Genomic DNA, 27,263 nt, shown 5'->3' with positions numbered 1-27,263 from the left:
CCGGTGTCCAGGGCCCCTGCCCCCCTGGTGCAGTCTAGCACCACCACCAGCTCCCTGGGGACCTTGGGGCACGTCACTGCTGCTCCCAGGTGTCTTTCCTGCTCTCAGGTAAGGGCCCTGCCTCTGGCTGGGACAGGCCAGTGCTGATCATTAACTGCCCTTATCAGGTGGTAGGTTCAAGGTCCCTCACAGGGACTTTTTGTCCCCTGGGCAGGCAAGGAACATCTCCAGATCGGTGCCAATGTGCTCTGTGCCCCTGACGCAGGGGTTTTGGAGGTTTTGAGGCCGGGGCACTCTTGTGCCTGGAGACACCCAGGAGACAGCCAAGGCTGGGACACAAGTGTGAGTGCCTTACGCCATCTCATGGCTATTCGCAGCCAGGTCCGCAGCCTGTGCTGCCCTGGCTGGGCCGCGACCCTGGAGGCAGCAGGAAAGGGGGGCGTCCAGCCCTGCTCAGGGGTTCCCAGCCTGGGTCTCAGCACTGTCCCCCTGTGCAGCACCTGCTGGGAAAAGACCACCCTGCGTCTCTCGCTGCCCGGCGCTGTGTACACCTCAGCCTGTCCCTGCCTGCTGTGGCTGCATTTCCCCTTGCTGGAGAGTGGGTTTTGCTCAGGCCCCTTGGGAAATGCCATCTGGATGGTCTGGGAGACCCAGTGCAGTGGGATGCTCCTGCTCCTCAGGGGCAGACCCAGGGCCTAGCCCAGCTAGGGCATGCCCTGTCTGCTGAGGGCTGTGGGGCCAAAGGGCCTCGTGGTGATGTTGGGTACATGGAGCCCTTGGGGGCATCCTGGAGGGCTGTGGGGGGCGGGAGGGAAATGAACACAGTGCACAGAATGTGGCCCAGAGGACTAAAATAGGCCCTGGAGGGTATTCCCGTGCTGCACACCAAGACCTGGCTCTCACCCTGGTGTTGTTGCTGAGCTGATGCCCTCCGAGCTGGTATGCTCATGGCCTGGACTGGACGCCCTGCCAATGGGCTGGGGTTCAGGTGCTCCTCTCTGCAGGGAGGATGGTTTGGGAGGTTTGGCTGAGGCAGATGCATGGCAAAGGGCTTCTGGAGGGGCACAGAGCCCCAAAGCCAGCCTGGAAGCATGGCAGGACACAGCTGTCCTGGGATCTGATCTGGCATCCCCTGAAGCAGGGAAAGCTGAGCAGAGCCAGTGCTCGACAGGCTGAGCTGGCCTCCAACCTGCCGAGGGCTCTCCCAGGACGCCTGGGTCCCCTCCTAATGGCCTTGCTGCTGTTTCCTGCTGGGTGCCCCATCCTGCCCTGCCTTGCACCAACAGTGGGGGCAGCTCACCTCGGAGGTGGCCAAGGGCCGGAGGGGGGGCTTCACCCCGTTGCACCCCCTCTCCAAATAGGAATGAGATATGAGCAAATGGTGTAGTCAGCCTACCCCAAATGCTTGGGGGACCCCAAATCCTGCCCTCTCAGGGACACCCAGCCAGGTGGACACAGGCAGCTGTGAAAGCTGAACCCAGGCCACAGAGAGCTCACACCCAGCCTATGGCAAAACTGAGGCAAAGACTGAGGCTCAAGGCACTTAATAAAGCTATAAAGTAGCTTCTAGGGCCAGTCCTGTCTCCAAGCCTGGAGACAGGAAGGAACCCAGGCGTCCGGGCTCCTTCCTGCTCTAGCCACTAGGCTGTGCTCCGTGATTTCAGACAGCAGCACCTCTGCAGGGGAGGTGTTAAAGGCCAGGAGCAGTGCAGAGCCCTCTGCAAACCCTGGCTTCCCGGCTGCAGGATCAGGCCCCGGTGCCCAGTGGGTGTCCCCACGCTGTACAGCTGGTGGGGTGACGGGGCAGCGTGGACCTCAGGTCCCACACTGCACCACCTCCACGAGCACCCGTGTGTCCCCCCAGCAAAGCTGCTCCGTGCACTCGCGCTGTTCCCACCCGCACCCTGCGGCTTGGGGCCTGGCTGAGTCACGACCACCCCGCTCGAGGCCGGCAGATGTTCCCAGGGTTGCGCTTCTGCCCGGGGAGCGCGCCCCGCTTGGGGGGTCAGCCAGCCTGGGCGGCGCGGGTGAGTCACCCGCTGGGAGCGGGTGGCGAGGGCGGCCGTCCCTGTGCAGGGGAGGCCGGGGGGCTCTGCAGGGGCAACGGGGACGGCCCAGCGGGGCTGATAAGAGCTGTGGGGGAGGCTGTGCGGGAAAGGAGACGGGTGGTGAGTCAGGCTGCCCCGTAAGAGCCTGGCGGGGACTTCCAAGAGGAAGTGACTGGGCCATGACACATCTCCAGCCGGAGGATGCCGCAGGGATCCTGGGGCATCTCCAGCTCCGAGGACAGCTCATCAGCTGCTGCAGCAGCCTGGGGACCTTGTCTCTCCAGGATGGGTAGAGGGGCTGCTGCTCAGGCTGGCAGTGATGTGGGGACCAGCAGGGACAGCCTGAGCAGGGCGACCTTGGAGCAAGGCTGCCAGCTGGGACCCCAGGGTGCAGGGACATCCCAGGCTCCAGCTGGGCTGGAAGTAGGCAGGGGCAGGAGAGTGATCACTGTGTTTACCCAGGGGACAGAGAACCGGAGGTAGTGGTGGCCCCTCACTGGATGGGACCTGTGGAGGCAGAGCCAGAACAGAGGCACAGCAGGAGCCCCTCTGGTCCCTTTTTAGGGCAACTGAGCCCCCACTGCTCCACATTACTGCAAGGGAGACCCTCACCCCAATGAGCACTCGCTGCTTGAAATGTGGCTGCTGGGGACAGAGCAACAACCTCTTTACGTGACTTGTACAGTGTCACCCAGGAGCTGGAAACATTTCCCAGGGCTGCATGTGCACCCCCCCCCCCAACCCCACTCTCCCACAGCTGGGGGAACAGGGTGTCCCATGGGAGGGCATCCCCTGAGTCACCCCCAGGAAAGCCCAGGCTGTGAGAAGGCTGAGGTTTGGCTCCTGAGGACTGTAAACAGCCCTCAGCTCTGTAACTGGAGATGGCCCCTCACGCCATGCAGCTGTGTGTCACTGCACTGTCACCACGTGAGTCACCAGCAGCCCTGGGACCTCCGATTGCAGAGCAGCGGGGCTGCACTGCTGGCTGGGGGGGTCACGGGGAGACCTGGGGAGGCAGGGGCAGATCCCAGGCCCAGGGTTGGCTGCTCTCCTCTGTCCCAGAAGGCATCCTCTTGCCCTTCTCCACGAGCTGCCCTGGCCTCATAGGTCCCCATCCCTGCATTTCCCTTCACCTGGCAGGGAAGACCCATCCGGACCTGGGCAAGGGCTGGGGGATAGCGCAAGGTCTCAGCAGTGTGCCCTGCTCTGGTCCTCCCCATTTCATGCCCCACGGTACCCTGGAGGTCCGGGGCCTTTGTCCAAGGCAGGAACCGGGTGCTGGAGCTGGCTCGGAGGTGCTGGCCCCGGAGCGCAGGCGGCTTGTTATCGCGGGGACGGGAGGCAGCCCCGGGCTGCTCTCAAGTGGGCCAGGCTGATTAGTGACTTCAAGTGGCTACGGAGTTATTCTGAGTCAAGTAGGCACAGAGGGAGCTGACCCCACTCTTGGCCAGCCTGGTCCTGGAGTCGAGACGGGAGCGTGGAGACCCGCGTCTGGCTTGGCTGGGACATTTCCCCCTGCCTCTGCTCCCTGCGGCTCCAAACAGCCCTTCCGAGGTGGCTGTTTGGAGAGGGGCTCCCTCACTCTGGTCGCTTCCCGCTCTCCCTTACTCCCGCTGCAAACGGCTGTTTGCTCCAGCCCAAAGCAAACCTGATTTTATCTCCCAACTCCAGTTCCCTTGGCTGTGGGCCACAATTGATGCCTCCTACGCAGGACTTGTAAAGCCCATTCGGGGACCCGCGCACAGAGCAGGCTGTGTACACTGCTACATGACATCATGTTTACAGCCCGCGGGGGCCCAAGGACACCCCCTCCCAGCAGCATCTCTCCCAGCCTGCCCAAGCAATACGTGTCCTTCCACCCCCATCACTGCGCAGCTCGGCCCTCGGCCCGATGTCCTCTGCTCCCCGTGCTGGGCAGACAAATGCTCGAGGAGCTGGAGGGAGCACGACTGGCCGCAGCAATGCGCTTGCCCGGAGTGGGTGAAGCTGGGAGGGTTTTGGCTCCACTTTGCTGCAGGCAGGTCACCCTGGTCTCTGTGCCTCGGTTTCCACCCTGGATAGTGGAGAGCAGATCCTATATTAGCAGTAGCTGCGGACTGCTGAAGCAGGACAAGGTCAGGCCCTCACTTTGTTCCTTCCCTCGCAGGACAGAGCTGGGCCATGACTTCTGTTTCATGAAACTGAGATTGTTGGGAAAGAGCAGTGACATCCAAAGCCACAGGGGCTTGCTAAGGAGCGCTCAGGCCATCCATCCATCCATCCATCCATCCACGCATGCATGCCTCTTTCTATCCCACACCCATCTCTCCATCCATCTACTTAGCCTTCTATGCACTCACCCATCCATCCGTCTACAAAGACATCCGTCTTTCCATCCATCCCCACACATACCCGCCCATCCATTCACCTGCCCATCTATCTGTCCATCCTCCCATCCATCCATCCTCCCATCCGTCCATCCATCCATCTATCCGTCGTTGGCCTGTCTGTTCCCGAGGGCTGAGCTGCCTGCCTGAGGCGTGAGGAGCCAGGCACGGTTCTCACCCTCCGGACACGCTGTTAACGGAGGGCAGGGGCCTGCTTTTGCCCGAGCAGCTGGGAGCTCTGGTGGGGCAGAGCTGGGCACACCGGGATGCTGCGAGACTCTCCCTTCATGCTGATGGGTGCCCAGGGCTAATTTCCCAGCTTGGACCATTTTGGGTCCCTTCCCTGCACGCTCCCCACGGCCTGCAGCATCGCTCAGCCCCGGCCGCCAATCGTCCCTTCTCGGCAGGTGCTGTGTGCACGCGTGTGTGTGCGCGCACACGCGAGTGCGTGCGTGCCACGGGACACAGCGGGCTGCGCGGCTGCGGCTCCGTGCCGCCCGCGGGGCCAGCCGTGGAGCGGGGGCCGAGGCGGCGGGAGGGCCGGCGGGGGAGGCGGGGGACCCGTCTAATTTAAGAACGGCCCCGCGGCCGCTGTCAGCGCCGGGCGGCGCTCTGATCTGGGGACAGGTCCTCGTCAGCTCCGCTCGCCGCCCGCCTGCCCGACATGAAAGGGCTCTGCGCCCCGATAAGGCCCCAGGCGCCCGGCCCCCGGCGGTGGGCAGCGCCACGGCTGAGCCCCGAGCCCTCGGCTGGGAGGGGGGGGCGGTCCATCTCCAAATTTGCCGTCAGCTCAGCACGGCCCGGCCGCGGGCTCCCTCGGGGCGGACGCGGCTGGCGGAGGTCTCCCGCCCGGGGCCCCGCGCCCGGCCCCGCCGCGCCGTCACCCCCGCCCGCCCCGGCCCCTCCGCCGCCCTCACCCGCGTCCGAGTCCCCCGGCCGCCGCCGCCGCCGGGGACCGTGTTGTTTTAATAAGATCATTCTCCTCCTGCCGTGAGGTCGCAACCCTGGGCTTATGACATCACAGCGCGCTGCCATGGAGACGCCGGGATGTCACAAACACAGCGCGATGACCTCACTGCAGGAGCGGGAGATGGGGCCAAGCCGGGTTGGATCGCCAGCGTCCTCGGGAGCAGAGCAGGGGAGGGACGCTGGGAAAGTATGCGGCCGCTGAGCGCCGCGGTGTTTGGCTTGGAAGTCGCCGCGTCCCCCCGCAGCGCGAAGGGTCCGGTTCCCTTCCGCCCCGCGTCCGCGCCGCTCCGGCCGGAGGGCCATCCCCAGGCGGCGGCCGCGGCCCCGGCGCTGCCGCCGGCCCGGCGCACCGGGGCGCCCCGAGCCCTGCCCTCGAGGACCAGAGCCCGAGACGGGGGGCCCCCCTGCAGCTTTCCAGGCCGGGACCCTACCGCACCCACCCTCCGGCCCTGCCCTGGCACCCGTGCGAAAAGCCCCCATTTTGCCAGCCGCGGCCCCCGCCGGGGCGAGCCCCGTGCCAGCCCCAGGCGCCCGGGTGGCCCTGGTACCCCGCAGCCCAGCCTGTCGCCCCCTGCGCTCTGCGGCCAGCCCCGGCTGGGAGGACACCCGGGCCCCCGCGTCCCCCCCCACCCCCGCAGGGGCGCCTGCGTCCCCGCTGTGCTCCCCCTCATTAATATCCACCGGTGGCCGAGCGGGGCCGGGGCTGCCCCGGGGTGGCCGAGGACCACGGCGCTTTCCCCTGATAGCAAAAATAAATACATTAAAATTCTTGCAGGAGGCAGAAGAATGCGGGACGGCAGGAAAAAATTGTTTTATAATTTGTAATAACACAAAAGCCGGGGTGGGATGGGGGGGGGCGGCTGAGCCGCGAGAGGCGAGGGAAGGCAGAGACAAAGGATCGGCTGCGGCTGCTCCGCCGCGGCGAAGGTGACAGCTCCTCGGCCGCAGCCGCGTCCCCTGAAGGACGGGGCCCTCGGGGTCTCTCTGCAGCAGCGGGGCCAGCGAGGCCGGTCCCGGCGCCACGCGGGGCAGGCGGCTGCCCCCAGGCTCCTCGGGCAGCTCTCGGCAGCGCCGTGCCTCAGTTTCCCCTCTCTGAAGGGGGATCTTTACTTAAGCGGGAGGCGGGTGCTGCACCCGGGCATCCCTCGGGCAGCCCAGCTCGGCTCCTCTGTCGGAGAGCCGGCGAGGAGCCGGCCTTTGCCCGTCCCTCTCCGTCGGTCCGTCTCCCGCGCGCGTGCCGACCCCACGGCCGCCGGCACCGCTCCGGCCTCGCGAGGGGCTCGTTCCCGCTCGCGCCGGGGCTGCGCGCTGCGTGCCAGACGCACCTGCTCGCCCCGGCTCCCCCTCCTTCCCCGCTCCCCTCTTCAGGGGTGAAATCAAAGGGATTTTTCCGCCGTTAGGAGATCAGATAAAGGGCTCTCACCTGCCCGCGCTGCCTTGGCGGCCCGCGCGGAGCCGGCTGAGCGGCCGGGGCGCGCGGGGCCGCGGGGGGGACAACGGGCGCTTTCAGCAACGCGGCGGATGAGCCTCACGTTTCAGCGCTCTGCCCGCAGGGGCCGGCGGCGGCGGCGGCGTGTCCCCGGCCTCGGCCCAGGCGTCCCCTCCGCGGGGCGAGGGGGGACCTGCCTCGCTGGGGGGCCTGGGCACGGGTGCCCCTTGGGGCAGGTGGGGCGCAGGCGACTGCGAAACGCCAGCTGCGTTCCCCAGGCACCAGACCCGAGGCTGCAGCCCAGCCCAGGAAAGGCCCTAGTGTCCCCGCGCTGGCACCGGCCAGGGCCTGGCTGGGGCAAGGACAGCTCCACCCCGGTCATCGTGTCAAGAGCACGGACTTGGATCCCAAATCTTGTCTGGGAGGGCAGGGTAGGAGCAGGTGGGAAACCTCCGGAGACGGTGGGAGTCTCTCACCTCCTGTGCCCAGGATGGGAGAGGAGAAGGACACCAAGCCGCAGATAAAAACCGTTATTCACCACCAAATGCTGCTGCAGGGAGGAAACGTGCCCAGGGGAAGAAGAAGATGTTGCCAGTGATGGGGCCAAGGGAGCGCTGCTGGGCAGCCCAGAGGCTGCAGAGATGGGCAAGGGATGGGGGAAACAGCACCCTGCCAGGCAGGGGAATGGAGGCGGGTCTCTGCTGGAGGGAAGGGGTGAGCTCGCAGGCAGGGAGGATGCTCTGGTTTGCCCATTGCTGGTGGCTGGACCCCCCATTTCCCCCAGGGGACCCTTTTCCCCTGAGCACAGCAGTGGGGTGGCAGCCGTGGGGGCAGGAGGTGCATCGTGGCCCCCAGGTGACTCTGTGCCAGCCCCGCATGGAGGGATCCCTGGCCTTGGGCTGCATCCTCGAGCTCTGCTGTATGTCACGGGCCCAGGCCAGGGCACCCTGTAGCATGAGAGGAAGGGCAGACCCAGGGCCCTGGGCTGAATCCAAGGAAAACGCTCCTGTTGCTGCTCAGGGTGCAGAAATAGGTGCAGGCAGCTTAGGAGCATTGGTCCCTTCTGTCTCCGGCCCCCCAGCTCCAGCACATCGCCCCCACATGCCTCCCAGGCCCCTCAGCTTCCCTCAGCCCCAGGCAGCTCCCAGGCGCGGTTTGATCCCGCGCTGGGGGCTGGGGATCCCTCCTAGGTCCTGGCTGCACCTGAGATGAGATCACCGAAAACAGCCTGGCCCTCCCTGCACTCCTCTCCTGCTCTTTTCCCTGTCTATTTGTTCCTGGGGCTCGCGCCCATCTCTCCTCCTGCGTCTCCTGCTGCCCTGGGAAAATGTCCCCAGAGGAGCACGAGTGAAGCTGGGAGTGGGGAGATGCTTGGGGGAATGCCGGGTGGCTGGGGTCACTTCTCTGGTGTCCCCAGGGCAGCCTGATGTGCCAGGTTGGGCTAGCTGGGCTCCCCGGGCACTGCCAACCTTGCCAGCCTGACCGCTTGTGCGTGGCCACCCCAACGAGGCTGCTCCGGGGGTGGAGGCAGAGGAGAAGTGGGAGCAGCCAGGTGGGGACCAGCCGGGATGGCTGGGGTCGAGCGAAGCTCCATGCAGCCATGGCCACGGAGCCAGGCTTGTGCCAGGCGGACCCCGCTAGAGATGGGGGCCAGGCAGGGCTGCAGCAGGTAGACCCCACCAGGCACCCCGGGGCTGTGCCAGGATCCCCAAACCAGGCACGACAGGGCTGCGCAAGGCAGACCCTGCTCAGGGCCCCCAGGGCTGTGCCAGGCCCGCTGCCAGGGACCCCCAGGCGGACGGGGCTGTGCCAAGCGCGGTGTCAGGACGCACGGCCAGGCAGGGGGCCGCAGCCGCCGTCGCCCCGTGCTGGAGCCCGTGCCCAGCAGCGTGCCCACGTCGTGCCGGGCGGCAGAACCGCGTCGCCGGCTGCGCGCTCGGAGCTGCCGCTTGGCATCCAGAAGTCCCCCCGCCCGGCCCGCCCTGTCCGTCCCCCCGGGCTCCGGTTTCCCTGTCGGAGGCAGATGCTTTCGCAGCCCTGTCCCTCCTCCTCCTTCTCCGGAGCAGCCTCCGCGCCGCGCTCCAGCCGCCCGCCGGAGGTGCCTGCCCAGCCCAGCCCAGCCCAGGCGGCCGGGGTGCCCGCCGGCCGCGGCCTGGCGGAGGGAGGCAGCGGGCACGCACCCGCCGGGGGCACCGGCCAGGCTCGCTGGCCGGCGAGCAGCCCCCTGCCCCGCTGTCCTCGGGGAAGCGAGGAGGGGGCTCGGCTCCCTTACCTGCTCCCCACCCCTGGCACGATGTTGCCCTCCTCCCGGACCCAGCTGGGGCTGTTCTTCATCCTCCTCTGCCCCGCCAACATCATCGGCCTCTGGTGGTGAGTAGGACATCTCGGGGCTGGGTGTGAGAAGGGCACGTGGGGACCCTCGCTCTCCGGGGACAGACCCTCTGCTCCCGCTTGGTTCACTGAGTCTCCTATATCGGGGGACCCATGTGGTGGGGATCGCTGCCCCATGCTGGGGTAGCGCCAGCTGGGGCTCAGGGCTTTGCCCCACACTGTCGGGGTTTGCCCTGAGCTGGGCTCACACACGGCCAGGGACACTCAGCACGTTGGAGACCTTGGGGGGACCTGGGGAGACACACCTGGGCACCGAGGCTGGTCCTCAGCAGAGCTCCGGCGGGGTATGGGGCACCCAGGTCCTGCAGAGAGAGCTACAGGCACTGTCCTTGCACCCCAAACCCGCAGCCTTTGAGGTCTGTGCATGTGTGGGGCAGGGAGGGGGAGCAGAGCCTCCAAACCCCTCCAGTAAGTCAACTTTAATTAAAAGCCTGAGGGTCCCCATGGTGTCCCCTCCTGAGTGGTGCCCCTGGACCTGGCGGGGACAAATCCCCTGTTTGTAATGGTGCCTTCATCAAAGGCAGAGACGGTGCTTTGCAGGATACCGGAGGGGGTGGGGGATTCATTACAGGCGCAGAGCTGGGACCCAGCCTTGGAAAGCCCAGGTATCTGTCGAAACATGAACTATTTAAATCTATTAAGAATTTCACCCAGCCTGTCTTTATCCGGTTTTAAGTGCTTAGATTCCAGCTCCCCGGCGTGCCGTCCGGGCTATCATTCATTATCTGAGGCTATTCGTCTCCACATTGTCACACTCTTTTGACCCCTAAAATAAAGCTCTCCGTAAGCCTTTCCCCTCCCGTTCCCCCGCCTGCCCAGCAGTGCTTTATCCCGCAGCTCCATCCCCTTCACCAGCCCCGGCTCCAGGGGCACCGGGCGAAGCGGGGGGGCTTTGGTGGGCAGAAATCAGTGCCGTTACAGTCAGCTTTACGCCAGTCGGGAGTTTGGCTGGGGACTTCAAGCGCTGTGCTTGTTGCCAGGGAAGGGGTTAACGCAGGTCTGAGAGGGGCTCGCGCTGGTATTTCGCCAGAGGACGGGATAGCGAGAGCGTGTGTACGGTACCAGGAGCCCTGGCCAGGGCAGGGTGCAGGTGGTGGGTGCCTCTGCTCCCCACCCCATGCCTCTGGATACCTGAGCTATCCTGGGCCATGGTCCTTCCTCATATTGAGAGACTCGTGTTTTTTCCCTGGCTAATTCTCAGGCTGCTGCTTTGCGTATGGGGCTGTCTCTTGATCTACCTTTGCTATCTTTGCCCCATCCTCATCCATAACTTCCCAGCAATCCTGCAGTCCTCAAGCTCATGCCCCACACCCCAGCATGTCCCCATGCTCAGCTGGCTCTAGGGACAGCGATGCTACCTGCCGCATGGCCAGAGAGGGCAGGGATGAACCCGGAGCTTGCTTTGCCTTTGATGCAGGGGTGGGTGGACAGCACTGGCATGGCCAGGGTGCTGAGAGCACCGCTACCCCCCCGCTCTGGGTGCTCAGAGCCACATCCAGCCACCAAACATGTGTCACGTTGGTGCTGTGACCATGCCGTGCGTGTGCTGGCATCGCCGGCTTGGGGAGATTAGAAGGATTTGGCAGAGGAGGGCAAGGGGTCAAACTTGTTTTTTCTTCCCTTAAAAAAGAAGAAGAAAAGAAATCCTTAATTTAAGAATAATAACCCAGCTGCAAACAGCGTGCCTGAATGTGCTCGAACAGTATAGCAACTGCAAGGGAATCAGCAGCGCACGCTATCCTTTGCTCTGGAGCCTGGAGCAAGCGAGCCTCGAGGAGGCGATGTGCAATGAGGCTGGCCAGCACCGCCAAACGGATATGCCAGGTGTCCTAGGAGAAGGCACCATTGCTGGCCTGGTGGAGAGCGACCAGCTGACTCATGAGCCGCTTCCCCCTGCTACTTAGAGCTCAGGTTCTGCGCCCCGGCTGAGATCATCCCTCATTTCCAGGGAGCTCTTCCTGTGCAAGGGAGAGAGCTCCAGGTGGTGCCCGGCCATTCGAGCCATTTCAAAATGGGCATCTTCCCATGCGCCTGCTCCCAGTATCCAGCCCCTTGGCCAGGATGGGCTGGCAGCTGACTCTGTTGGCTTTGCTTTTGTTGACAAGGGGTTTGGGGTGCAGCTATGTGTTATACCTTCCTTGCTGTCCCTATTACATATGCATGGGGACCTCAGCATCATGCCTTCACCTTTGTGTCTCCATCATCTCCTGGGGTTGCAAGGGGCTGCGGAGGCACCCATGGGTGCTTAGCCAAGTGGGCTCATGACCCCAGGCAGGAAAGGAAGCTCTTTCCCTCCCTCTGCCCCATCTGCTGGTGTATTTGATGTTCAGTGGAGGGGGGACCCACAGGGCTATCTGTCCCAGGAGGCTCTGTGAGGTTTCTTTCCCCACAGTGGTGACAAAGGAACTGATCTGTGAGTGGCAGGGCTGGGTGACAGCCACCAGGTCAGTCACGCAGCAGGGTTGGGTCTCGGTGGGGCATGGTTTCCAGCCAGGGACTGCAGGGCTTAGCCTTTTGCAGGTGGTAATTGCTGGTTGGGATCCTGGAAGACATTTGCATTTACAGAGGAAAAGAACTCTGGTTTGGGTGTGACGTCAGAGGACTGACATCATGCTTCTCTGATGACATTGTAGGCTGAAGGAATAACATCTTCATTGCAGCAGTCTCCAGGCAGGTGTCCGAAGATGCAATTACCCTCTGCCTATATCCCCAGTGTCCCTGTGTTTGAGAAAAGGTAGAGGACAGAGGGACAGGCAGACACACGGACTGCTCTGTTCAGAGGTGAAGCTGGTCACGCTCAGCACCAGCAGGGCAGGTGTGCCATTTGTGGCTGCAGGTCCCTTGGTTAGTGCCAGGCTGCAGGGATTAGGCCCCTCTCACCCTCACAGTCCCTGTAAGATCTCTTTCTTTCTCCTCTTCATTGTTTCATCTCTTTTCCTACGCGGCTCTCCATGCAGTGGCAGTTCCTCCCCAGACAGGGTAGGTAGGGACCACTTTGAGCTTCCCATCTAGCCTGGATGATGTAAGCACATGGGGCTGGCAAACCCTGCATTTCAGGAGCCCCAAGGAAAAAGAAGTTGATCCAGGGCAGGATTTGAGCAGGGTTTCAGCTGAGACGGTTTTGTGTTTGGGGTCACTTGACCAGCACAGGCGTGGAGTCATGTGTGGCTGGCACAGGAGCCTGGTCCCTGGTGTGCACATACGCGTTCCCACTGGCATGTCCCCACCACGCTCACCATCTGTCCCGTGCGCTGCTGTGCTCACATGCTGCCAGCACAGACATGCATGCCCAGTTCCCCCACTGCTGCCACCGGTGGGTCACACCATGCACAATCCCCTGACTCCGTCCAGGGGCTGCAAGCCTTGCAGGAACATGGGGCACCAAGAAGGAAGGAGGAAAGCCAAGCTTCTCCCAGTGCCTGAGCGCCCACCAGCTCTCCCTAACACCACCGTGCACGACTGAGTGCTGTGGTGGTCGGGAGGAGGAAGAAAGAGCTCCAGTGTTAGAGCAAGGGGGAAGCAGTCCTAGGGGAGAAGTGCTCAGCTCCAGCTGTGGATCTGACATGGCCTGGAGGGATGGAGCCCTGCCAGGGACACCTGGCCCACGTCCCCTTCCCACACATACACCCAGGTGATGTGCGTCGCCCAGCGTCTCTGACCTGCCCCACGTTCTCACCTGTGTCCGCAGCGTCCCGGAAGAGGCCCCTGCTCCTCGAGCGCTCATTCACCTCGGCCTCGTCTCCATCCAGCAGGCAGGTCTCGGGAAGGACCTGCCTGCCGACACCCGTGGGCTCTCTCTTGCTAGGGAGCCGGCTGTGCCGCTGCTTGGGAGAGCAAAGAGGGTCCCAGGCCACGACCGCCCTGCAGCGGCGCTCTGGCTAGCCCATCACACCCCGGCGCAGGTTTCGTGCGCCAGCGGACTCCCGGTCTGGTCAACACCTGCGACCGCAGCCCACCACCGAGCCTGTAAGGACAGGCTGCTGGGCTGTAAAGCCCTGCTTGGCATGCCTTTGGGGTGAGCATCATGAGTCACCCACCAGGCTTGCTCCAGCCTCCCGCTGGCCATGGCCACAGCCACAGCCCACGTCTCCTTGCAGCGCCCGGTGGCCTGGGACCACCCAGCTGTCCCAGGCATGCCCTCATCCCGGCTGCCCTAGGGCGGAGCAGCGGGACGGGCTGTGGGCCATGGCAGGCAGAAGAGCACCTTGCAGAGCTCGAGGTCCTGGTCTTCCTGACCATGACTCCCACCCCTGCTGGGCGGGCATCAGAGGGTCCACTGTCCTTGCAGAAAACATTCCCCTCATCTCCAGCCAAAATGGCCATGAGGGGATCTGGCCAATTCCCAGCCAATTCAGGAGGATTTCTAGATGCTGCCTGTTTGGTGCTGGTCATTGGGAAGGGCCTGGCTCTCTCTCTCCCCCTCTGGCTCACCTAAAACACCCCTATGTGGTCCTCCCTCATGCTGTCCCTTGTCCCTGCTCCCAGTCCCTCCCACTTTCCTATGGTGATGTCCCAGGTTGCCCAGGCGTGCCCTGTGCATGCACCAAGTTCGAGGGCTTGAGGGCTTCACCCCTACAAATCCCCTCCCAGGCCCCCTTCCTGTGCAGGAGGGTGCTGAGTGCTGGGCAGAGCACCTCAGTATTTGCTCAGGTGAGCTTATGGGCACACAGGTCCTACAGTCATATGTGGCCACCACGCTTAGCAATTCCCATGGGCCAGCTCTCATGCCACCCAGCTTCAGTCTCTCCCAGTGATTGAAGGAAGGACACAGCGTCCACTAGTGGCAGATAGCCCAGCTAGACCCCTTTCTTCTTATCCCGGGGTCTCCACTGCTTTGGGACGGCCGCGCTGGGGGAGCTCGGTCTCAGTGTCACCCTGCAGCAGGCAGCTCCACGAGTTGATGCCACATCATGCAAAAGCCTCTTTCCTTTGGGCAGCTTTCAGGATATGCGTCCCTTTCTTGCCCCATGCCCCTGGTCCCTCTGAGGAGGGCAGGGAACAGGGGCCCCCTGTTCTCCCCAGCCCCATGGAGATTTGCAGCTCCCTCCGTGTCCCAGGTGCTGCTGGCAGCTGAGCCCTGGCCGTGCCCTCCAGGCCTGTGACTTGCTGCTCATTCAGTCCCCTGTGTTCCTCCTGCTCCGCTTTCAACATCCGGCTGCCCGGGTTAGCAACGCCCCTCCAGTGGTGCCCACGCACCTCCCCGGGTGAGGGCTCGGGCACCTGCCGCGCCGGCACAGGATGAAGGGGAGCCGTGCTCTGCCGGCACTCGAATTGGCAAAATGGCATGTCCTCCGCCTCACCCCGTTTGCACATCTTGGAAAGAGACGGGCATGTCTGCAGGCACGGGGCAAAGAAGGCAGGGCTCAGTTTTCTCGCAGGGATGTCACTGGGTTTGCGGCTTGTGAGCAGCCTGAGCGCGTGCCCGGCCGCAGGGCAGTGTGGATGGGGACTGTGGGGTTTCCCACCGCCTAGCTATGGGGGGCTGCCGGGAGGTGCTGTGATGTCTCCCCGGGGTCTCGCGTCTCTGGGGCCCATGTCCAGTGGCTCTTGGCTCTCTGAATGAGGGTGCAGAAGTGTCTTTGGGCTCGGGGTGCGTGGCTGTGCACCCTGGCCCCCTGCATCGCCATCGTGGAGGCACCCGGAGGCTTGCGTGGAGGCCGGCTGCGAGGCGAGTGGGGTTCGCCCACCATGCAGGAAAGCCCCGGCAGCAGCACACAGCAGGCACAAGCGCAGCCAATCCCACAGGGAGCCAGTGCAGCACAACTCAAGCCCTCCTCCAGGCAGCTCTGGCCACGGGCAGCTGACAGGCCTGGGAGCACGGTGACAGGCAGGGAGCATCCTTCCGGCCACCCCACCTCTCCCTTGCATCCCTTTCCTTCTTGCATGCAGGACTCTTCCCACCGCCTCTCCTGCCCCACCTCTGCAAGTGCCAGGGGCCCTGTTGCCCGTCGGGACTGAGACGCCCCCTGACTTAGCGCACATCTCTCCTCCTCTGGAGCAGATCTGCAGAGATGTCCCCAGGCCACAGCTCAGATCCTGGCCACCACGGGACGGCTCCTGCTCTATCCTCCAGGGCTGCTTGCTCAGAAGTTTCCGGGAAAACAACATCAGCATCACAGAAGACATTTTTTCATGCAAGGAGCAGGAAGAATATGTTGTCCTGCTCGCTAAAACCCAAAACCCTGACAGTAGCCTCCTTGCTAAGAGAGATTCCCGCTTTGGAGGCCGTCCCCGCAAGCTGGCAGCAGGGCGAGCGAGAGAGAGACACCCTGTCCGTTCGAGTGGGCTGAGCTGTGGCTGCCCCTCGTCCCACCCTGCTGCAAGGATGGCGGCACAGGGAACATGGGCTTTGGAGCAAGGAGTGGGGAGAAGGGAAGCAGAGCTAAATTATTGCACCTTAGCACCTCTGCTGCCAGGAGCCGAAGCAGAGGTGTACGGGCAGCCTTCCCCCGGCCGTTTCTTCCTTTTGGGAGGATTTAACACACCCTGAGAGCCGGATGCTGTGGCTTGTAGGGGACCTGCCACCTTTCTCTTGGGCTCCCTCTCTCTCCTGCATGGCCCATCCCATGCAGATCTGCTTTCCTGGCCTTGCCTAAGGTGCCCATGGCATTCGGGAAGGCCAACCATCCTCTTCCTTGCTGCTTGGCTCTGCCTGCCTCCCCTGGCTGCTCCCGGCAGCCCGGGGCCCCAGCTGCTCCCGTCGCACTGAGACTGCTGACAGCGACCAAAAGAAACCCTGCTCCACGCCATCCGTGGTGTCCGAAGGGGAGACGGGGATTTGTGCCAGACTCCTTGGTCTGTGATTTCGACTGGGGACTAAGGCTGGGATGTACTGGGAGGCTCTGTGACCCTGAGCTGAGCCGGAAAAGCCTGTGATTACGCCTCTTATGAGCTCCCAGCTCTGTCACAGCACAGACCAGATCCAGAGAGCAGGGACTGCATCAGCACGGGAGCGAATCTTATTTCCCGTACGTCACCAGGGCCGGGGTCAGTCTGCGGCTCCAGGAGCCCAAAGGTTGGGGACAGCAGGTTGACGGGGCTGCGGGTAGCATTCCCGGTCCTGTCCTTCCCTGCGCAGTCCTTAGGGCTGGTCCAGGCCCTCTTCTGTGCCTCAGTTTCCCCTTTTGGCAATGGCTTTCCCAGCAAAGGGGAACAGGCAGGAAGGGGGGTGATTCAGTGCCGGGTCCTGCGAACCACTGCGGAAAGTGGGGCTCATCGTCCCGGCTCCTTTGGGGGAGAGGGAGATGGGGCAGCGACCCAGCACGCTGCGACCGCCCGCGCACCCGCGGCAGCCTCATTTCGGAGAGCCTGGCAGCCCGGGGCAGGCCGGCGGGCTGCCGCGAGAGACCGCAAGGGCGATGGCGGCTGGGGGCAGAGGCGCTGCGGCCGGGTGCCCGGGCGGGCTGGGGGGCCACGCTGGCGACCCGGTTCCCCGAGCAGGCCAGGGGGAGGAGAGCCCGGCGGCAGAGGTGGGGCACCTTAATTGTAGATGCGGGAGGCCTTGGAGCAGGACAAGCTCAGGCAGATCTGGGCCCCGCGCCGGAGCCCTTGCCAAAGCAGTAGCAGTTTGGCAGCATTTTTCTTGCCCTTGTCTCCCCCCCCCCAACCCTACAAAGCAAAACAGCTCGCGGGCTCCCGGCAGCCTCCCCGCGCGAGAAAGCAGAGCCCAGCGGAAATTAATATTGCGCCGGACTTAGGCAGCCGGCCCCACGCCTCGCCAGTGAGGCCGGCGGGCTCCCCGCGCCGCCCGGGCCGTGGGTGGGGGCCCGCGCGGTGCCGGCGAGCCGCCCGCCAGCCCCCGGGCTCTCCGGGGCTGAGCGTTTCCCGTCCTGCCGGCCCATCTGATCCGGCAGGCCGGGGTGAGCCGCAGTTCAGCATTTGATCTGACGGCCCGAGGGCTCGCTCGTCGTTTTTATAAGAGTACAAAGAGTCCTCTCTTAATGAAAAGTCCCATCCGGGCTCCCCTTTCTGGCCCACCCCGCCGGATCAGCCAGCCGAACCTCGCCGGGGCCGACCTCGGGAGCGCGCGGCCCCGGCAGAGCCCCCCGGGTGCACCGCGGCGGGGGCGAGCCCCCACGGAGGGGACGGCCGCCCTCAGCGCTGGAGACGCCGGTTCGGATGCCGAGGCGGGCTTCGTGGGATGGGGCAGGCGTGAGCATCCCGGGCACGGGGAGAGGGAGCTGAGCGCGGGGAGGGAACGGAGGCGTGCGTTCCCCGGCGCTCGGGCCGGCTTGCCTCCCTTTCCCCGCTGGAGGTCACCTTTCCCGGCTGCATCTCCTGACTGAGCTGTTTAAATGCTTTCGCCCTGGTAAGGGCTCTTCTTGCAGGCGCGTCCTTCCCAAATCCAACCCCGCTCGCAGGATGGGTCCAGCAGCTGCGTGCTGGGCTGGCAGGCAGGCAGCCTCCGAGCGGCATCTCCCCATCCCGACCCCCCGTCAGTGCTTGTCCCGTGTCCCCCGGCTGCCGTCGCTGCGAGAGGCTCAGAGTGCGCGGTGACAAGGCTTGGTGGCAGCGTGTCCCAGCCAGCCGTGCCTTCTCCCTTGTGACTGCTGGATATGGCCCAGCCCCAGCCAGCCCCAGACTCTCCATCAGCCCCACATCTTGCAGGAGGGGACCTGGTGTGGGGTCGGTGCTGGTGGGAAAGGCCATGGGACTCCATCGCTGCCCCAGGGAGGAGATGGGAGCTTTGCAAAACCCAGCCTGGCCCCAGCTCTGCTTTCCCTGTCTCAGATGCTGAGAGATGGCTCCTGGTGCAGGGGAGTGAGGGACGGGTTTGCTCAGTCTGGGCTCAGGAGCCTGGCATGGGGCAGGGGGGCCCTGGCAAGTCCTTGAGCTAGGAGGGGGTGGCACGCTGGGGGGGTTTGCAAGCAAAATCCTACAGGCTTGTGTGCCAAACACAGCCAAAGAGCTCCAGACCCCAGCTGCAAGAGAGGGAAAGGAAACCCAGAAGATATTTAAATACAGAGATTCATCTTGTGATTTTCGAGCCTTTGGGGCTTGGCCAGACTCTAAAGGCTTGTCAGGGTTTGGAAGCTGCAAAGCACCCTGTGCTCTCCCGTGAGCGGGACTGCGAGCAGCTGGGGTGCCTGTCCCTGGGGGACCCTTGGGAGACATGGATCCCGGGAGGGGAGAGAGGGCTGCAGCAGGGCCGGCACATGAGATCCATGTGGGCAGCTCTGGCCCTGCTGTCTCAACCTGGGTGACCCTGGTGTCCTGCATCCTCAGCAAAGCACGCCCTGCTCTAGGAAGCTGGGCCAGCGGTACTGCTCCATGGCAGGGCACGGAGAGGCTGGGGGTTTGCAGTGTCTCCGGGCAAAGGCGCTCCAGTTTGCCAAGGCAAAAGTCCTGCAGTATCAAAGGTGGGCTGCAGCCTTCTTGTAGCCCTTGGAGGGGGCATACTAAATTTGGGTCATCCACGGTTGCATGCTGGCTGAAGGTGCCTCTGGGCTGCAGGACAGCGGTGCGGGCAGGAGGCAGGCGGCACGCGACGTGCTTGCCCTCTCCCGTCCGCGGCTCTCGCGGTGCCCAGCAGTGGAGCCTGCGGGCTCCGGCGGCCGCGCAGCTGGGGCGAGCTGCGCTTCGGAGGGCACTCGAGGCTAAACGTGTGGGGAAAGTACAGGAGTTTCTGTAGCCAGCGGCGTGCCAGGAGAGCAGCGTCGTGCTCAGACTTTGCCTCCTAGCCCGGAGAGCCAGGCACCTCGCTACAGCTGTGCTGGCAGGGAGCTGCCTTTGGCGCGAGCCCAGGCCGAGGCTTGTCCTCCTGCGCTGCGATCGGCAGGGCTGGCGATGCCGCGCGCATCCCTCCGGCTCGCGCACCCGGCAGCCGGCAGCGCCGTCCCCCGAGGCCGGTGCCTGGGCAGGGGGAGGCGAGCATGGGAGCTGGGAAGGGACCTGGCCCGCAGCCAAGGGGCTTTATCTCCGGCAAGGTCACTGGGCTCAGCTCCCACGGGGAAAAGCAGCGCGTCGCCCCCAGCGTGGGGGGAGACGGTGCAGGAATGCAGCCTGTGGCTGGGGCTCTGCCCTGAGCCCGCAGCGCGGCACCATGCCGGTGGGGCGCCGGGAGCAGGAGCCGACCCCCGTATCGGTCACGCTGCGGTGCTGGGGCTGTGCAAGGTCATCGCTGCCCCAGCACGGCCCCTGGGCATCTCTGCCACCTCCCACGGGGGGCACCTCCATCGCCCCCCGGGATCTCCCCAGAAGGGAGCGTGCCGGCAGCCAGGCCAGCGGCATCCCCCAGCCCACCAGCCCCTGCTCCGGTAGTAGGGTGCCTCCCCTGCTCCCCACCTGGCTAGGCAGGGCGCAGTGTCCCCATGGGTGCTGGCACCCCGGTGCCACCCACATCTCCTGTCCTGCCCACCCTGCACACCCGTCCCTGGCTCCTCAGCACCCACACTCAGCACGGAGCCTGCGCTGCCCTGCAGTCCCCTCCGTCCCTGGGTGTCCCCGTTGTGGCCCGGGCGCCTGGCCCTGCCCCGGCGCTGCTTTTGCTCTGCTCGCTGTCCCTCCTGCAGGGCAGTGGGCAGCCCCCTGGTCATGGACCCCAACAGCATCTGCCGCAAGACGAAGCGGCTGGCGGGGAAGCAGGCGGAGCTGTGCCAGCTGGAGCCGGAGATCGTGCAGGAGGTGGCCAAGGGCACCAAGCTGGGCGTGCGGGAGTGCCAGTACCAGTTCCGCTTCCGCCGCTGGAACTGCACCAGCCACAGCAAGTACTTCGGCAAGATCCTGCAGCAGGGTAAGGCCACTGCCCCGGCCCCGCCGCTTTCCCAACCTCGCAGCTCTGCAAAAGCGAACCGCAGCCTCCAGGCACGGGGCCGCGAACCTCACCGGGACACCCGGGTCGGAGCCCTGGCGTGCGTCTGCCTGCGTCGCGCGTGCGCGTGCCTGCAGGCTGCACTGGGCCGCGTTCGCCGCGGGAGCGGGGGCGCGACGGCCGCTGTTTGGCCGTGTGTCCACGCTTGGCCGTGCAGGGGTGGGGGGGTGGGGGTGTGTGTGCACATCCGTGGCGGGGAGCTCGATGGCAGCTCAGCCCCTCGGGGTGAGCGTGTGTGTGTGTGTGTGTGTGTGTGTGTGTGTGTGCGTGCAGAGGGGGTTGCTTAGTGCTCCACGGCACAGTCATGCTGAGGTTTTACTGCCAGGACATGTCTCCCCGTGTTGTAATGAAGCAATTACCGATGCTCCCAGACAGCGCAGGGCTTCACAAAGCCCAAGAATGCACCCTCGTCTGGCAGTGATTTACTGCTCCCCCAGGACCCCAGCGCGCACTGGGGGAAGGGGTCCGGGTGGGAGGCAGTGCGCAGCCGCTGGGAGCTGCCCCTCGCCCCACGGGTGCCCGGGCCCTTCAAATCCCCTTTGTGCTGGCCTTGGAGGGAGCAAGGGGGAGGGGAGCTCGCCCGGGGTCCCTGAACCCCCCCAGGGTGGACACCTGGACGTCACCCCTGCATGTCTTTCCCGTGCCCAAGGGAAAGGGCTGAGTGACAGGGAGGGACAAGAGGGTCCCATGCATCCATTGGCCTGGCCCTAGGCAAGTCGATGGGGATGCACAAAGCCCCTTGCCTCTGTTTGGAGAGCTGGTGGGGCCACGTTCCCGGTCTGCCACCACCTCTCCCAGCTGGCCGCGCTGGGTGCACTCGCCAGGCGAAAGCAGAGCAGATATGCCCTTAGGCCTTGCAAGGAGGTCGGGGTGGTCGCGTCCCACTGGCGGGAGGTTTGCTCGCTCAGAGGTGCTGGTGTACTGGGTGCCCCCCAGCTGCAGGCATCGGCAGGGAGCAGAGCAGGGGCAAGGCGCAGCTCCCCAGGAAACTCTCCCTGCCGCACGGAGATGCTTCTCCTTTTTGTCAAGCTGGGAATCTGCTCCAAGAGCTGCCCGCCAGCGGGGAGGGAGCAGCGTGCCACACCTGGGCCCTGGCAGCAACGCACACACCGAGGCAGGGGCGCGCGGAGAGCTCGAGGGGGGCCACCCTCCGCTGTCCCGTGTGTGGGGACACGCGACCACAGCAGTCCCCTGTCCCCAGGAAACTGGCCCGTCTGGGGGAGGTGGGCTGGTTTAAGGAGCTGATTTGCAGCTGTGGGTTCCCCCCCTGATCTAGGGAGACGTATTCAGTCCTGGGGCAGAGAGCCAGGGGCACACGGGGGACTGTCCTGCCTCCCGAGCAACCTGTTTGAACACTGTCCTGGCAGGGAGGCAGGTGGGATCTGTGCCAGGAAGGGCTCCAGGCTGGAAGTGGGATGTGCCAGGCTGCCAAGGCCAGACCAGATGGCGAGTGGGTGATGCTGGCAGATGAACTGTCTGGTACCCGGAGGGAAGCTCGGGTTGGAGGACTCGCAGATACATTGGGCGCGGGGAGCTGAAGGAGCTGCCAGGCTCTGTTTGGCCCAGCAGCACTGCTGGGGTCATGGATATGAGCAGTATCCTGGGAATGGTGATGAATTTGGGAGCCCCTGGCCCTCTCCCAGGAGAGAGGAGAGGCTGAGTGCGGGAAAGCCTGGCTGGAGGTGTGGAGCTCCTCGGGGCTGTGCCGTGGGCGACAGAAGCAGAGAGCTTGCCTCAAGCTGAGAGCGTCTCTGTTGGCAGGCACTAGCCTCGCTTTAGCTCTGCACAAGCCATCCTGGGCGTCCCCGCGGCCCTGGCACCTCCTGTTCAGCAGCCTCCTCCTTCCAAGCAACGATGCTGCAGCGAGCCCTGGTTTCCAGCCGTGGCACCTTGTAGGGAGCTGGTCCCACCCCACGTCGCAGCGCAGTGTCCCATCTGCACGTGCGAGCATGGGGCAGGGCAGATGGTTGCAAAGTGCTGCATCACGGCATGCACCCCTCTCCAAGACGTGCCTTCCTCCTCTGCGGTTCACTTGCCATGTGGCCCTGCTGGACGGGCCCCATGGTGCACCGTGGTGCTGTGGTCACAGCCGTTCCCCCTTCTCTCCTGCTGCCCATCACCCATGTGTGCTAGGCGCAGGATGCCCAGAAATGCTTGCTCGGGGGCAGCCACGTGCCTGCAGGAGCTGCCAGAGGAGCGGCAAACCCACCAAGGCCCGCTCCGAGCCGAGCAGCCAGGCTAGCTGGCCAGGACGGGCAGCTCCGCTGGCTCCAGTCACCCACAGAGGACACCGCTGGCCCTGCACGGGACCGGTGGCTTTGGGGGTGGGGGGCACCCGCTGCCTGCATGGCCCTGCTGGAAAGGCACCCGTGTGGAGCCCGCGCCAGGCATGCCCAGGAGCTCCCCTGCCCCCAGAAGCCCCCCAGCTCAGAGTGCATTTCAGGGCATGTGGCAGGGAAACAGCAGCCCTTCTGCAGACCAGAGCCCTGTTCTTCCAGCTCCAGCCTGTCTTTGCCATCACGCCTGGCACAGCACTCCCCAGCCACACTGCTGGGACACGTCCCTGGGCACGCGGTGTCCCACTGTCTGGAGACAGAGTGGCAGGAGCTGGGGACACGCAGGGCCAGGGGACACCCTTCCATGCACCCCTCTTTTGCAAGCTCTAGGGGACAGGGAGTGAGCACACGTGTGTGCACACATGCTCCAACACGTGTGAAGACACAGTCACGAACCTACTTGTTGCACGCGTTCATTGCCCATGTTTGCTGGACGTCCGTGTTACCCCTCTCTGTCTGTCCCTACGTGGGCTGCAAAGGCTCCCATCTCCCCAGCCCATCCCTCTGCGGGCCATGCCACTGCCCTGCCACCTCCCCCTCCGTCCCCACCCCACAAACACCCTTCGCGGGTCCCCACCCTGGGCCACCCCTGGCGTTCGGGTGGGCAGGAGCCCGCCTGGCACGGGGGGAGCGCAGGAGCCCTCCGAGCAGGGCGCCACGCTCCCATTGCCAGAATCCCCCGCTGGCTGCGGCTGCGAGCGGCAGGTCCGGGCAGGGGAAGGATGCTTGGAATTTGTGTCCCGGAGCAGAGAGAGACAGGAGCAAATACTAATAATAAATAATCCTGCAGGGTGGAGGCCGTGCCGGCGGAGGGAGGGGGGGCAGGCATCACCCCATGGCAAAGCGGGTATGGGGGGAGACCAGGCGGGACTGCTTCATCGCTGGCACCCCGGAGAGGGGCAAGCAGCACCCACAGGGTGCCTTCCTGTGCCCTTGCCCTTTTCTCCTCTCTGGGGTCCAGCTTGCAGCTGGAGATGGGATTTTTACAGCTTTGAGGACGATATAGGGTGACAGTGAGGGGGCAGTGGGTACCACCCAGCTACCCAGGACCTTTCTGCCTACCCCACAGGTGCCCCAAGCTGCCCTCCTGCCTATGGGGCAGCACCAGTCCTTGCAGGGGGAGGCGTGAGATTTGTTGCCCTCCTGGTAGCTCTGAAGACCATACTGATTGATCGGCCTGGCTGTCCCCAAAATTGTGCCCTCCCGCGAACCTACTTGCAAGAGACAGTCCGTGTCCCATGCAGCCAGCTCTGGGGTGGGTGCATCAGCCAGTGAGCAGCATCTAGCGCAGGGGAAGGGGCAGGAGGGAAGACCCAAGGAGCTGCGGGGGCTGCTTTGCTTGCAGTGCCTTTGCCAGAGCTGACCCCGCATCCTGGCCCTGCTGTTTCCCCTGCAGATATCCGGGAGACGGCCTTCGTGTACGCCATCACGGCGGCCGGGGTGAGCCACGCCATCACGCAGGCCTGCAGCATGGGCGAACTGCTGCAGTGCGGCTGCGAGCTGACGCGGAGCCGGGCTCCCCCCTCGCCCACGGCTGGCCCAGGCACCGAGGGCACGGCCTGGGAGTGGGGGGGCTGCGGGGACGATGTGCAGTTTGGCTATGAGAAGTCCCAGCAGTTCATGGATGCCAAGAGCAAGAAAGGCAAAAATGACATCCGGGCTCTAATTGACCTGCACAACAATGAAGCCGGGCGCTTGGTAAGGACCCCTCTGCTCCCTGCCCTCCGCTGCGGCTGCAAAGGGATCCCTCCATCCTCCCCCAGCCTCCCACCCAGCTCAGCCTCATCGTGTATCTCCCCGACAAAGCAGCTCTCCCTCCCCATACACTGCACAGGCACCCACGGTGGGTCCCCTGCCGGCTTTCTGGATGAAATATGGACCAATATATTTAAGCAGGAGCTTTGGAAAAACCTTCTCCCCCCTGCACCCTCCCCTGGGCCAGGCGGGACAGCACCCAAGAGCCAGAGGGTTTTGGATGGGGGGTGCTGGGCAGGGGATGGACATGCACGGAGGGGACACCCCCGAGCTGAGCATCCCCGTGTCTCCCCAGGCGGTGCGGAGCTACATGAGGACAGAGTGCAAATGCCACGGGCTGTCAGGCTCCTGCACCCTGCGGACCTGCTGGCGGAAGATGCCCCATTTCCGCGAGGTGGGCGACCGCCTGCTGGAGCGCTTCAACGGCGCCTTCAAGGTGATGGGGGGCAACGATGGGAAAACCCTCATCCCTGTGGGCGACAACATCAAACCGCCCGACAAGCAGGACCTCATCTACTCGGCCGACTCGCCCGACTTCTGCTCGGCCAACCGCAAGACGGGCTCGCTGGGCACCCGGGGCCGCGTCTGCAACAGCACGGCCATGGACACCAGCGGCTGCGACCTGCTGTGCTGCGGGCGAGGGCACCGGGACGAGACCGTGGTGCTGGAGGAGAACTGCCTGTGCCGCTTCCACTGGTGCTGCGTGGTGCAGTGCCGCAAGTGCTCCGTCCGCCAGGAGCTCAGCCTCTGCGTCTGACTGCCCTGGCCGTGCCGCTGCCTCCCCAGGGACGCTTTTGGGGCCGCCCTCAGCCCCATGCCGAGGGCACCGGGGCTGTGCCATGGCCCTAGGACACAGACAGGTCGCCCCGGAGGGTAGGCTGGGCTGGTGGCAGGGACAGTATGGGGAGCCCAGCTCTCTGCCCCGTGAATCCTCGTGCTCCAGGGGACACTTGGGGGCTGCCTGGCATCCCCACGGCCCCTGCGGTGGGGACTGCGGAGGCAGAGCTTCCACTAATAAAGCTATTTAAACCCAGTGTCCCGCAGCGCTTGCTGGGGAGGGCTGGGAAGCGCTGACTGCCGTACCGGCCACGGGACTGTCCAGAGAGCCAGCCAGCCCCTTCTGCAAGTCCAGCTCCCTCCAGCCCCCTGTTCGTGCTGGCCATGCTTGGATGTGCAACAGAGCCTGGCTCGTTTCTCATCCACTGCCTGCTCTTCTCCATGGTTTTAGACCCGCGTGGCCCAGAAGCGTGCTGGATGAGGCCAGGTGCTCTCCTGCCCTGCTCCGCAGCCCCCATGCCGAGCTGGTGCTCTCCTCCCTGCATCCATGGGCACCCTCACTTGGAGATGCTGGTTTGTGTCCCAGCTCCACCAGACTCGGGATAGCCGCGGCGAACAACCTCCTGCGGTCTGCAGCCCCCTCCACGCGCCTCCGGGCAGGAGGTATTGCTGGCCGCCTTGCTGTGAGTTTCTCAAACATCTCCTGTATTTTTTTCCTCTCTACCTTCAGCCGCTTTCGTGGCAGCTCCTGCCCTGGGGCTGGGCACGGAGAAGCGCTGTGCGGCGTTGGCACTGCCTGGGTTGGTGGCATGCGAGGCATTTGGCTGGCATGCCGCAGGCCGCGTGCAGCCTCACCTGGCCGGCACTGCGCCAGGCATGTCTCCGTAACCTGATCAGCCCCTGCCCCTCCTGGGCGAGCAGGGGGCTCGCAGCAGCAGGAAGCCCACGAGGCAGGGGCAAAGCTCACGGCGCTGCCCGCACTGCCGTGGCGAGGGGTGCCACACGCTCCCGGGGGACGGGCAGAGCCCCCGGGGTCCCTGCTCGCCCGCCTCAGCCAGCGAGCGGGGCAAGGCAGGGCAAGCAGGGCGCTGGTGAACGACTACCTTGGCCTGGTGAGCGCCGGGGCGGGAGCCTCTAAATCTGTCAGCTGCAGCTTTACGGCTGGAAATTCCCTCCTGGCTCTCCCCGAGCGGCGCTCGGAGAGGGGAGGCACGCGGGGCTCCCCACAACTCCCAGCCATGCGCACGCGCGTGCAAACACGGCAGTGTGTGAGAGCAGGGCCGGGCAGCTGCGTGCAGAGGTATCTGTGCACGCAAGCAGCTCTGTGCGTGTGCGCGTGAATGCAGGTAACATGCCCACGTGTTCGCAACCCTATGTGTGCATGCGAGTTTGTGTGCGCCCCCGTATTGGTGCGTGCGAGCCTCTCGTGTGTGTGTCGAGCAAGTCTGCCTGTGTGTCTGCACGCGTGTCTATGAATACACTGCACACTGTCACTGTGCCTTTGCAGGTGACCCTGACCCGTGTGTGTCTGCGCACGAGCATGCTTGCTTGCACGTGTCTCAATGTGTTTGCGCAGGTGTGCCTGGGATGGGGAGGACATGCGTGGGTGCAGGAGGGCCCTGCAGCAGGGGAGCACCGGGGACGTGGGGCCTGTTTGGTGGGAGTTGGAGGAGCCTGTTAGGAGCTAGGCTGCGTGAGCAGATCCCTTAGAATTAGAAAGAGTGGAGTGTGTCTCAAGTCCTGGGCTGCCATCAGGAGGATTCAGCTCAAGCAGGTCCCTGGGCCTCCGGGTCACCCCAGCTCCCTCCCAGGCTGAAGCCCTTGTGCTGGGGTAACTCTGAACAGTGCCGTGAGAAGTCAGAGCGCAGGGGTTGGGCCAGGGGCTGGGAATCATGTTTTCTGGCTCCGTCCCAGCTCTGACCTTCAGGAGCTCCTTCCCCGGTGGCTGCCTCCGTTTCCCAACAGTGGGCAGCTCTCATGGTCCTGGCTGCATGGACGTGGCTTTGGAGGACCAGGTCATGGATAATCCTGGGGGAGGCTGGGTCGTTCATGTGCGTAAGGGAGGCGGATCTGTTCCCAAGCCGTCCCCTCCCTGCCACTGTCCCAGTTCCACCTCTTGAAGGCTGGATGCCACAGGAGCCAAAAATGCAGACAGAGGAAGGTGGAAAACAGAGCCAGGGCAGGGGCAGGAAAGGTCTTGCCAGTCAGAGAGTGTCACCCGGTCGGCGTGTGCGGGAGTGACTCCTCTGCACCTCCCAAGCACCCTGCCTGACTAAGGAGCGGGGACGATGGTTTTGGGGAGTGCCAACTCCTGCTACTGCTCTGTGCCGGCCCAGAGCTGGCAGAGCCAAATGCTTTCCCTTTGCACCTGGGGAAGGTCCT

The 27,263-nt window shown here is 64.6% G+C and overlaps 1 protein-coding gene across 2 annotated transcripts; it reads left to right on the top strand.

The window, feature by feature from the left end:
• Positions 1–8,970: 8,970 nt before the first annotated feature.
• On the top strand, positions 8,971–25,136 carry WNT6 (Wnt family member 6). 2 transcript variants are annotated; one of them, XM_068949605.1, is made up of 4 exons: positions 8,971–9,182; positions 19,715–19,935; positions 23,746–24,047; positions 24,400–25,136. In XM_068949605.1, exons 1-4 carry the CDS (start codon positions 9,106–9,108, stop codon positions 24,859–24,861), a joined length of 1,062 nt encoding a protein of 353 aa, XP_068805706.1. In that variant the 5' UTR covers positions 8,971–9,105; the 3' UTR covers positions 24,862–25,136. The 2 variants fall into 2 exon arrangements, with proteins under 2 accessions (XP_068805706.1, XP_068805707.1); XM_068949606.1 differs by having other exon boundaries at positions 9,043–9,182; positions 19,720–19,935.
• The last annotated feature ends 2,127 nt before the right edge of the window (positions 25,137–27,263 follow it).

This window comes from Struthio camelus, chromosome 6, assembly GCF_040807025.1.
Source record: "Struthio camelus isolate bStrCam1 chromosome 6, bStrCam1.hap1, whole genome shotgun sequence".
NCBI lineage: Eukaryota > Metazoa > Chordata > Aves > Struthioniformes > Struthionidae > Struthio > Struthio camelus.
This window is presented reverse-complemented; position numbering and strand designations above follow the sequence as displayed.

Coding starts and splice junctions, on each gene's coding strand:
- WNT6 (XM_068949605.1), top strand. CDS start 9,106: ATGTTGCCCTCCTCCCGGACCCAGCTGGGGCTGTTCTTCATCCTCCTC. Junction 9,183..19,714: donor AACATCATCGGCCTCTGGTG/GTGAGTAGGACA, acceptor TCCCTCCTGCAG/GGCAGTGGGCAGCCCCCTGG. Junction 24,048..24,399: donor ACAATGAAGCCGGGCGCTTG/GTAAGGACCCCT, acceptor GTGTCTCCCCAG/GCGGTGCGGAGCTACATGAG.